At 37.6% G+C, this 12,443-nt stretch overlaps 1 protein-coding gene across 1 annotated transcript in view; it reads left to right on the top strand.

Annotated features, from left to right (window-relative positions):
* LRRC7 (leucine rich repeat containing 7) overlaps nt 1–12,443 on the top strand; it is a 98,851-nt gene that overhangs the window by 43,725 nt on the left and 42,683 nt on the right. Inside the window, exons 10-11 of the mRNA XM_085306359.1 lie at nt 601–730; nt 1,098–1,213. Of these exons, the coding sequence (XP_085162485.1) occupies nt 601–730; nt 1,098–1,213 (246 nt within the window). The remainder of the gene's footprint in view (nt 1–600; nt 731–1,097; nt 1,214–12,443) is intronic.

Raw genomic sequence — 12,443 nt, 5'->3', positions numbered from 1 at the left:
CACTGTATGAAAGATAAGCACATTTACAAAAAATGAGTCTTCTGTTTTGTTAGCTGACTATAGTAGACTGAAATTACTATGCTGAGTTTGAATGCAAATTTCCTCTTCTTTCACTTCTGATCTTTTTAGAAATTATGTCAAGTGCATCAGTTCAAATACATCTTGAGGCATTTTCTACTTTTATTTTCTTTGCTCTCACCAGTAGTATTTCCTTACCTGTTGTCTGTCTTTGTATGTTAAGATTGCAAACTTTCTGGATCAGGGACTGTGTTATTTGGTTTTATATGAATTGCCCTGATCACTGTCCGTTTTCTTGGGATACTTTCTTACAACAAATAATAAGAATGATAATTTAGGAAACTAACTAACTTGATCTTTCTTAAGCTGCCTTGCCAGATAAGATTGATTAACAGTGGTCCTAATAGTTAATAAAAGCATATCATTATTGACTCCTCCTGTGGGAGTCTATAATACCTCTTCCTTCTTCAGGGCATAATGTCTGTAGTAATGTGATGCTTTAAAATTTTCAAAGATTTTAGCTTGTTAATTTTTATTATATAACCYTTGTATAACATCTAACAAGTGTATTTACAATTTCAGTTTATCTCTATTAGAAGAATTTGACTGCAGCTGCAATGAGTTAGAGTCCTTACCTTCTACTATTGGCTACCTTCATAACCTGAGGACGCTAGCTGTGGATGARAATTTCCTTCCTGAATTGCCCAGAGAAGTGAGAAGCTGATTCTGTTTCTAAATTAMCAGTTGATATGTTTTGTGGTAGACCTAAGATTTCATCCCTACTCAAACAAAACAGCTGTTAAAGCAGTTATTTCTGCCCGGTGTGGAAGACTAAATCTTTCGTATATATTCAGTAGTCTCATTTAAAGGTGACAGTATCACTCAGAAGAGTGGTGCAAGTAACCCTAGTCATTTCCCTGGTGTTGTTGACARTGGCCTTGTTTTCCGACTTTGGATTCTGTACTTTGTTATTTAAGGCAAAGACACAATTTAGCCACCTTCTGACATAAGAAGTTAGTGATAGGAATCTTAATCAAAGTGAGTATCCTAACATCTTTTYTTTTTTTCCATTCTCATAGATCGGAAGYTGTAAAAACGTAACAGTTATGTCTCTGCGCTCTAACAAGCTAGAATTTCTTCCTGATGAAATTGGTCAGATGCAGAAGCTGAGGGTGTTAAATCTGAGTGATAACAGGTATCGTTTACATAATTTTCCTAATCCGTGTGAGAAGAARTTGTTTACAAAATATTTAAACTGTTTTATTTAGATATATGTAAAACATATTTATGTAAAAATATATAATCCATAGTAATAGATTTATATTATTTAAACTATATAGAAGAGATTCTGAATGATTTTGTCTTTATATTCAACTGAAGTTAAAAGAAAAATTTCAGTGATACCAAGATTTGGGTCTCAGTATATTTTCATAAATGAAAACCAGTTTAGCTCTCATCTCTTCTTATTTCCACGCGAAAGTGTCACTGATATACATAAACACCTAACCTTAAAAATTGTGTGCAACTTTGTAATAATTTATGTTGTGTCTTCATCAAAAGATTGTGACAGGCATCATTAAATGTTAAAAAAAAAAAAGACAGAAATAATTCTGTTCCCTTGAACAGGACCGAGGTTTCGTGATATCAGATTCTTCTGTTCTTATGCTTATGACTGTTCTTCTGAGAAGTTCTAGCATACTTAAAATGAGCCTCTCTTGATACCCATCCCTTGCTCCTACAGGCATCAGAAAAGACTGTCTTAKCCTTGAAATTTATAGATGCATATGTTCCAAGAATATATTTATTTTAAATAGATCACAGAGATCCAAGTTTGCTCAATAGTATGACAAATGGTAGGTGAATACCATTTTGTTACCAGAAGTTATCATCTGTAATCAGTAAAAATCTGGGAAAGGACTTTGCACATCTGTGCCTGATTTACTGTGCACAGTTGTATTGYTGAAATTAAAGTTAACCATAAAATATACAATGAAGTAATGTAGAAATGGCTGTAATATATTTGTTCAAAATTATTTACTTAATTCTGTTAGTTCATTTTCCTCGTTGAAATGGTGTATCATAAAATACATTAAGAGTGGACGAAAATGTAAGGTTAAAGTTGATCAGTTTGTGTTGGAACTATCCAAGTCCCAGATTCAAATTGTGCGTCTGCTGGCTTTGGGTTTCAGATTCCAGTACTCTCCTAGAGGTCATCAGTGTCACCAAAGTAGGGTACATTTGTGCTTTTATCTGTACAGCTAGAGCCCGAAACTGCAACACTTTGAACTCTCAGGCTGGMATTCTTGCCAACAAAGGCAGTCCAGCTTCCCCTCACTCTCCCTGTCTTCCCATAACCCATCCTGTACCAGGTGATTTTGTCCAGATGTACAGTGGTCTTGATTACATCAGCAATCCRGTAGAAAGCAGCCTTTTGGAAATCTGGTGAATTTTCAGATGGATAGTTCGGCTTATTCTGCAGAGACAGCTGTCATGGAGTATGGGGGAGGAGGAACAGAGCAAGCATAGGGAGGGGAAGCAACGAGACAGCACTGGCTTGCAGCTTGTCAGGGCCTAAGGCCCTGTGGCTGCAAGACCCATTCCCTGGCACATTAAACAAGTGTGAGTTGGATCACGGTGCTCCTTATTCATGCCTGTAATCATGCCATGAGAGTGTTGAGGAAGCAGAAAATTAGTCCATTTTTTTCCCCCCTTTCACCAAGTTAGTTTTCAGCCAGATCAGCTGCTGATTTCATCACATGATCACATGAGAGATTTCTGGTTATGTGAGTACTGTTGCTGGAGCAAGAGAGAGAGGAGGCAGTGGAGAGGATAAGAGTATGCAAGGCTTCCTGTTCTGACCGAGCTGATTTGACAGCCAAGTGCCACCAAAACGGTAGTCCTACCCCACCTCCTTTTTCCCCAGTTTCTCAGGAGAAGAGAAGATTGGGGTTTCCATTTTGGAGGAAGCTAACTATGGGACCAGMTTCCCCATGATGTGATATCCCTTGGAGAGGAGCATGCCACTGTCCTTTCCCTCTCCCCTTTGGTGCTGGCTAGTAACCCTACATCCTCCCTTACACTTACTCAGAGGCTCACTGGACAAGTCACTGGACTGATTTAACTCACTGAAATGGCAAAGAAGTGATTTTTCTTAYTGCATTAGATTTCTGCCACTCTTCACATGTTGGATGAGCTCACAGTGAAGTCTGTCAAACACCAAAACCAGCCAAAGGTAAACAGTAGCTGTGCACCTAGGCAGGAAGGTATGAGGAAGACAAAAGAACAGGGCCTTTGCCTTTTGAGGTGGKAAGCCGTTCCCTCACGTCAGCCTGAACAACACTATCTTATGAACAGTGCAGTTCCAGGGAAGGACAAGACAYGTAATTCAGGCACTGTCAGATGTTCTCAAATCAGTACAGGTGGTGAACATGCCTTTAGACAACACCTCAAGCTCAACAAGTTGATCTGTCTGTTTACAGGCTGTCAGGTGTCTTAAAGTACAGATAAACAAATTGGTTTAGAGTTTATAATACCAAGTGACCAAAAATTAGCATAATGCTTTGCACACTTAGGCAGAAGTCAGTAAAATTAACATCTTTATTACTAGAAAGCTGAAAAAAAAATGCTGCTTTTCCTCTTTGAGACAGATTCTGTTCTGAAACAACTGGACAATGGGTGTTGAGTCAGTTGAGTTGTAACCGGTGCAGAACTGGTGTGAAAGTACAGTCTAGACTTGGAGACCTAGACATTAGACCTTCAGCCCTTAGCTTGGTTGAATTGTCTCTTGTATTTTTCTGGGGRGTAATGTTAATTTTTGCTCCTTTGTCATTATCAGTTTCAGCTGAGATTGAGCGTTGCCCTGCGGAGACATTGTGATAATGCTTTTGTTGTGGAAGTTGCACAACTTCCCACCTTAATGAAAATAAAAAGATTCAAGGTTTCAGCACTGAGGAGTTTGGGCAAATTTCAGATTACTATCTTAACRTTTGGATGTTCAACCAAAACCCAGACTTTTCCATTTTCCCATGTTAATATGCATATTAAAATTAAGACAATATCCATTCTTTCTTTGAATGAGTCCACATGTTTATGCTAGTAAGGAGTGCACTTGGGCTCTGCTTGTGACTAGGACCCTTTTCCTGTCACTGTAGTAGTTTTGCCCCTTCACTCTTCCTGCTTGAGATACAGTAAAGGTAAAGCACACTTGCTTTTCTCCTGGATGTCTCTGAGCCTTTGGAAGAAAAGACATACACATACAAGCAGAGCAGAAAGGACATTCTGCAGCCATGCCTCACCCTACAAGGGAACTAGGTTCCTGAGTCCTAGCATGTGGGTTAGCCTTCTCTTCTATGATGAGAGCTGCTGAGACCTGGCCTCTCTAGCCTCACAGGAGTCTAGGGCAGATCTGCTCACACCAGGCATTGCTGATACAACCTTTTGGCCTGAAAGCTCCAACCTTTGTACAGATCTTCTGAAGAGGGACTTTCATTACCCATACTAATAAGGAACAGGGATGGGGTGTGCACATGGTTAGATATTCTTTCAGAATTTATCTGGTCAAGCAAATGGTAATCTTTTCTGATTTTTTCCGTTATGTTACTGGGGGATTTCATGTCCATTCTGGCAGCTATTCCATTGTTAACATATCTTTGCATGTTATCTTCCTTGCAGAGGGAACATACTCCCATTCTGTCATCATGACTGCTGACCCATGCTGCTGCTTATAAATGTATAGTTTTGCAAAGGAACATAGTCTTCCACTGGGAATATGTCCACTGAGAGTTCATCCATCTTTATTCCAGACTCAACAAATGCTCTAGTCTTTTAAGAACTCCCATGCTTTTCCAGGGACCTTTGTCTCTGCTACCGAGAGGGGGAATACCACTCTGATGCTCTGCTAATTCAGAGGTCTTTTACACATCCTGTATCTCAGCAGTTCCAGTTTTGTCGCCTCATGTACCAAGCACTGACAATACTGCGCTCAGTATAGATTGTTCTTTCATGCTTTTCATGAAGCTTATATCTGCTGGACTGGAAATGGCAGCCATGTGTGTATGCTGTGCAGCCTAGAAGCATAGCCTCCTTTACCTCCCACCTAAGCATCACCTTGGGGGAAAAGTGGCATAACTGCCACCACAACAGAACACTGGAGCTCTCGGCATTGGGTGCAGGCAGACGTAGATATTAAATGCAAATTGTTTTATTGCTGCTTCCCCTCCTCCCATCCCTACATCTATTTTGAGGGTATTCTCATAAAATCTTATTTCATCTGAAGTCACCATGGTGCTTTCTCAAAACACCCCCGAGGCAGTGTAGGCAAGGCTGAAGGGCAGGATGCTCTACAGGACTAACTGATGTGAATGAGCAGAAGTAGATGGCATGCCATACTCCACCTTTGAAAGCTAAACGGTAAGTTCAAGTTCATCATCCAGTCCAGGTGAACATTGAGGTAATCACTCAGGAAGAGAACTGTTCTATAACTCCCAGATGCAGGATGCTTTCACATAGCAATGAGGACACCCCATCAACACTGCCTTTCATTCTTGGTTGGTCAGATCATCAGCAATCTGATAATCCACATCCTGTGCTTTGACCTGTCTGTAGTGCACAATATCTTCACCAAGGTGTTATCAGTRGCCACAAGTCATTCATGTGGTTTGAGGAGCCTTCATTTTTTGTGTTGATGACTGGATAGTAAATAAAAAATCAAGGGACCAGAATTTTGCATTTGTGTAAATTACATTCCTCTCTTTGTAGGATACATATTTTTTAATCAATGTTCAAAGTTGAGCTTTATTCCCTGTTAGTCCGTGGAATTCATAATGGCAGTAGAAGAAGTCCCATCAGTGAAGACAGACCTAACATCAGAAATACTTGCCTTCATGGTTGCCCTGATCCAGTGAATGATACCTTGGGGTAGTCTGCCTCTACTCTTTTGCATGTCAGATTTCATTTCCAGTGCCTAGAGCTGTGTCTGTAAATGGTTTGCTTGTGTATCCAATAGCTCTTAGTAAATGGTTTGTCATTRCCTTTATCCCAATGACTTTCTCTGCTAGTAATTGGACTATTCAAGTGTTTATTGAGAGATGCCCTTTTGCCACCAAGAATGTTCATTCTGGGTATGTTCCTCATGGTTTGGGGAGTACACTCTGGCTCAAGGCTGGTGGAGTGCAGAGATATTGGTGTACTTGCCTCAGCAGAGTGCATGGCACGCTTCTGGTATGCTTTCCAAATGGTTCTGCATACAAGGAGCGATGTGCAATTTAACTACAATGTACYGTATAAAGAGCAGAAGAGGAGTTCTTCCTGTCTTGCATTATCCGAAGCCTCTGGCTCTCGATATTAATGCCAGAAACATACRTGTCCTCTTGGATCAGATAATGAGAGATTTGGTCTTAAGTCCTCAAGAATTTCTTTCAGGACAGAGGCAAACCTGATATAGACCTCTTTGCTACTTGAGCTARCATGAGCCACAGATTTCTGTGCCATTTTCCTCAAGGTGGGTTGGTATCTGGAATCACTCTCCGATGCATTTTTAATACTATGATTTCAGTTACTGCAGGCTTTTCCCTTTTGTTCAWTTTCTTCTGAAGGTATTCAGCCCTGTCAGATGGACCTTTCTGATCCTAATTGACCTGGCATGACAGAGTCTCTTTTGGTCCCAGGATTTTCTCCAAATATTCATGTTAGAATTCTTTTTTAACCAGAGAATTAGAGTCCTGCTATTCTTTCCCATAACTTACTCTTTAGGACTTTATCTATACTTCTCATCTTCAATGTTGGGAGTCCTTTCTCCTTTTATCTTCACAGGTCAAAACCTTTTCAATCCTGTTACAGGTTCTTCATCCCCAGGAATGCAGTATTGAGTTGTCTCTACACAGTCAAAGGCAATGGTGGGCTGACTTACTATCAGATTGCTAAGGTGGAGTCTTCTGTGATAGGTAGCGTGCATCTGGACCAGAGTTTAGGTGACTTCACCGTRTGTACTGAGGAAAGTTTTAATTCCAGATACCTGCAATGCAGCAACCTGGAGCTTCATCCTTGCCTTCACTAGGCATGATTCTATATCCAGTTCTTCAAGAACCAATGCAGCATTTGATAAAGTAGTTCTGCAACTGCTGCTTGCACAAAAGGTTCCAAAGCCTCTGCTGCATAATGAATCACTGGGGGTAGCTGCTTGGAGTCGCCTATTGTTAGAGTGCACACGGGATTCATTCAAAGAAAAAAGATGTCTTGCCAGTAACCGATGTTCTTCAAAATGTGTAGTCCACATATACATTTGTCTTCCATCTGCTTCTCCTCTCTCCTCAGAGTCCTTCCAGGTATGAGTCCTGTGATTGAGAGGTAGAATTATTAGAATGTACATTTGGGCTACACTTCTCAAAGAGCATCGGTTACTGGTAAGTAACCTTTCTTTTAGTTTTAGTTGTTCTTAAAGAAGCTGTTCTTAAAGAGGAGCCATCACCTTTCTGTATTTTGTCTCCTTCTGTCTTGGGGTCCAAACTCAATTAGTGCTTTGAATTTCATCCATATATGTTAGATGAAAAAAAAAAAAAAAAAAAAAAAAAAAAAAAAAAAAAAAAAAAAAAAAAAAAAAAAAAAAAAAAAAAAAAGGAAAGGAAAAAAAAAGACTGTTCCTTGATGTATCTTTTCTTTTTCTATTTAGTTACTTAGTTATACAATATTTCTCATTGTCAAAGAGTAAATTACTGGCTATTTATATCTAAAAGTGTGTTTGGAAGCAGTASGTGAGTGGGTGAATACCAATCATATTCTTTTGAACTTTCACGCTGAAAACCCCACTATTATCAACTTTGCTGAAAGTAACCTTGGAAAATTGATACAAATACTAACTATCTAAGGGCTTGACTGGCTTGCTGCTGATATGGCTTGTTATGACTGACTTCTGGCAGTTTGCATGTTGCCTCTGCTTTAGGTGTTTGAGTTATTTGAGACTTCTTCCTGAATGTCACTCAAGCATGACAGATGTATTGATGAAGCTAGGAAGTATGCCTTAGGTGGTTAGTAAGCTCCTCTTACATTATGTTATTGCATTTAATATTCAGTGGAAACTCTTGCCATGCTCTGAGATTGCTTACTTAAAGGATAACAAAAGCAAAACTTAGCAGAAGTATGTAGTAATTTATTTTACAAAACTATGAGAAAAACAGTTATTTTCAAGAAGGAAAAGTTGAAATTGTCTGTCAGTAGACTTACAATAGAAGTAAAGGCCACTTTCAACCCATAAGGCTCTCTAAAATATCAACATTTGATATTTTTATACTTAAACAATGTAATTGTATTTCTCTGTTTTTCTTATTTTTCATGAATAAGACTCAGTAGCTTACTCTTGAAGTACTTAGACTTTTAAGTACATAAATTATATGAACGATATAACCTAGAATAAATGATGGAATAAATTATTCTAAAGTCTTCATTCCAGAATGGCATAAGCTGCTGACATGTAACTTCTTCAAGGATGTGGAGTCATACAGTACTAACAGATGAAGGTTTAGGGATGTCGTTTCCAAAAGTGTGCTGCTGCTGCTTTGGTTTGTTYTTATTCATCTGAGGAACTGCAGGGGAAATTTATTTCTTTTTTTTCATAAGAAAATAGTTTTTGATTGAAAATTGAACACTGTAAAAAGAACACATCCATATCGTGCTTTTCAGATTTATTTTCAAGTTAATATAAACACTTGTTTTGCTGAAAAATTGGTTGCTCCTCAAGGATTTAGCCTCTAATTAAAATATTAGAGTACTGTTTCGTGATCTTCTGCTGAGAAAAAATATTTTTATTAATATATAAACRTCTACATTTACCAATAATGTATGTGATTTTACATGTGTATATTATTTTAACCTAATTAATATGAAGACTMTCTATATGTCTTCATATAAGACATATAGAYTTATATGTCTTATAYGGCTGTCTTATATGACTGTCTATATAGCACTAAGAAGTTTTTTAATTTGGTTATTACAAATTAGTTTATGAGATTAAAGAGACTTCAAATGGTAGTTATTACTGATTAAAAAATTGCATATGAATCAAACTGTTGCTCATGCAAGAAAGCATGTGCAACAGGTGGCTGCCACGTGTTAGAATTAGTAAAATTATTCTGAAGATTCAAAGATGTCATTTCCCCATAGAAGTCAAATCTTTGGTCTCTGTTTGGCTGGTGCCTGGAAAAATAAGTGCAGGAGCTATGGCTGTATTTCTATTAGTTATCTTCTCAGTCCTGACTGATGGATTGCAGTTGCTCTGGAAGCGTGAAGCAGCAGATTACAGTAGAGTAATRGCTTCATGTGAAGGTTATTTATTCAACTGAGTAGATATCATCCATAGAAAGAATAAAATACTTGATACAGCATAATTTTCCTTTGAATTGTAATTTAATTTGGCCATTTCTTTAATTAACTGTCTTTGCACTGATTCAAGGTTCATCTAGTGTTGTGAATACATTTGCTGTTAAATTTATGAAAACAATTATGTGTGTAATTTTCCAAACTGTCTAATGAGATATTTCAGAGTTTAAGCATGAAAGAAAAGCTCTTTGTTGAATAGCACTTTCTTAAACTTTACATTTCTTTCTACTGATTTCTGATTATAATCATATATTACATAAATGGAAACAGTGCAGATTAATCACTTTCTTATATTATTGAGGGGCAGAATACATATTTTCTGGTTCCTCCACAGAGGAGGAGGCCAGATTCTTAAATTTGGATTATAGAAGTTAGTTCTCTGAAATCAGCAGAACTATGCTGATTGATACCCAAAATTTTTCTCCCATAATCTGTAGAAAGTAATCAGCCTACACCTATATATAATGAATATCTGAGTTCCTTTGTAGCTGTAGTATAACCATATTTTGACTGATGAAGCTAGAAATATATTTATGTATTTACTTTTCATAGCTAAAATAATATAGTATACATAACAAGTTTCATGAGACTTGTTTTGGAAGTGGGTATAATGCAAAATAACTTGATAATTCAGTTGTTCAGAGAAGTACTTACATATGCATTAATTGGACCAATTATGTGCAATTTTAAAAACTCTTAAAACTTGCAGAAACAAATTGCAATTAAAAAATAAAGCTCAGTCTTAGTTGAAATTTTTCAAAAAAGAATAATGATTTTGGGTGCCTCATTCTTTCATCTCTAATATGAGATTCTTTCTTATTAAAAGTTCCTAAAATCAGTTCTTTTAAGATGTTTAAAGGTAGGTATCCAGGCTTATTGACAAAGAAGAATTAAAAATTAAGACTTCTGTGCTTTCTTTGGAAATGCAAATGGAAAGTCAGCCTGGAGATCCCCTGCTCCAGATCATTTCTGAAAACTATTTACCAGTTTTGTTTCTGCTTTTAACACACTTTTCAACTTGACTGAATTGTGTTCTTCACCAGTGACCCTCCAACTAGATCAGTTATCACCTTCTTGGTAAGGCTTCTTTGTCAAAGCTTTTGCCCACATATCTGCTGTTTTACAGAGTATCAGAAATGCAGGCATGCTAATAGGATGGGGACTTGGTAATATTGCAGTGCAGGATTAATGTAAGTTTGTTCATTGTTGCCAAATCTGCTTGGGAAGAAGTTTAGCACAGAGCGAGTCCACCTGATACACTGTTGGCAGATACGATGCACTTCTACCTCCACACTGAGGCAGCTCCATGTGGCTGTTTTTAATGGCATCAGTGAGCCCAAACTGGTAACCCCTGCTGAGCATTTTCTGCAGCCCAGGAACTTCAGAAGTCTCATGGAACCAGTGGTTGCTCCATCATGTAGAGAAAAGTGACATTGGATGAGCTTGGGACACACCYACACTATTCTGCTTCCTTCTTAATGGCACAGAGCTTCTCAGCAAATCTAGGTGATTATTTACGATCCACAGGARCAAGATGAAAGATCAGATTAAATTCATTAGTAAGTTGACTTACTGACATTAGGAAGGTGCACTTTCAAAATGCCTGAGGTCTGTCATTACAGACCTAAGGCTCGGTTTGCTGCACTATGGCTACCATTCCTTTTGGTCTAGAGGGACTCATACGGTCTTCTGTGAGAGGACTGGTTGTTAATACATCTTCAGTAGAAATGCAGGAAAGTTCTCGAAAAATAAAAAATAATTCTTTCTACTAGAAACTGTTGTCTTTTAAGGATTACTTCTCATTCACACAACTCCAAACTCCACCTCCCAAGTTCACTGTCTTTCAGGCTGTGGGCTGGAGAAATGATAGAATATGGCTATATACTTCCTTTTATAAAGTCAAGAATCTGAATTCCAAGGAGGCTGTTACTGGAGCCTTTTCATTTTTTCACATTCACCCTATGCAGGTAAAGCTTTTCTGTGTAGTTTTGAAACTCATGCTTCAGGTACTAAATCCTGTAGGGTAATGAAGTAAAAGCATCTCTTGAAGAGCAGAAGTTCTCTTTTTATACAGAAAGAAAGCTCTGAATAGAACGTGAACACTAGCTAAGGATTCTTATGTTAACTATTAAAGCTTAAATTTGTTACCTTAGTTTATGAGTCACAAACTGMACTATTCCAGAGACAAGTACTAATTTACGTTATTAAAAGAAAATGCTATAGTATCCATTTTATGACAAGTTAGTAATGAAAACTAGACTTTATCTAGTTTAGGCACGCTTTCTTTTCTTCTGGCTTTAATTATAGATTTAAACACATGCACACGCWCACACATATAAAAATGTTCTCATCTGTACAGGCATTTAATTGGAGATTAGCACACTATATATGTGTATTTAATCATGGCARTTGATTTCATTTTCACAGATAAGTCATCTTTAATATCAAATATTCTTGTTAAAACTACAGTCTTTAAAATGTATTACTTGCAGTAAGTATACAGTGCTTTCTGAAATAGCATGATTTTTAACAGTAATAATGTTGAGGTAAAAATACATCTGAAGCAATTCCACAATGAATGCACTTTCAAAGTGTTGCATGCGACCATGGTACAAAAGCTTGTGAGATCCTTATCTCCCAGAAATATGCATAGATATTTAGTGTGGAGAAGACTGTAGGAATATTGTCGTTCATTTATTGATAAAGGGGCAAAGAATTCTCCCAATTTTGTCATTTAGGTGGAGTATCTGACAGCATATTACCTGTCTTTATCTGAGATGGGAACCAATGTATCTTTAAGAGGTTTTTGCCGTGGTATGGGATTGTGCAGCTCTCTCAGAAAAAGGTTTTTCCTTTTTTCTATTTAGCTTTTTTCTTTGTAGATAGTCCTTTGGTTGATCCCTTCTGTTCTACAGCACTGCAGCTCCTTAACCGTGTGTAACACAAAGATGAGGGAACATTGCTGTTACCAGACCAGCCCTCTGCATTTTTGTACAAATTGCAAAGTAAAACAATATGTTTCGTAAGAGTGCCTAAGAAATCAGTTCCTGAGGGTT

Source organism: Rhea americana, unplaced genomic scaffold, assembly GCF_003343005.1.
Source record: "Rhea americana isolate MKP2758 unplaced genomic scaffold, rheAme1 scaffold_239, whole genome shotgun sequence".
Taxonomy (NCBI): domain Eukaryota; kingdom Metazoa; phylum Chordata; class Aves; order Rheiformes; family Rheidae; genus Rhea; species Rhea americana.
Note: the sequence above shows the minus strand (reverse complement) of the source record. Positions and strands in the feature narration are given on the sequence as shown.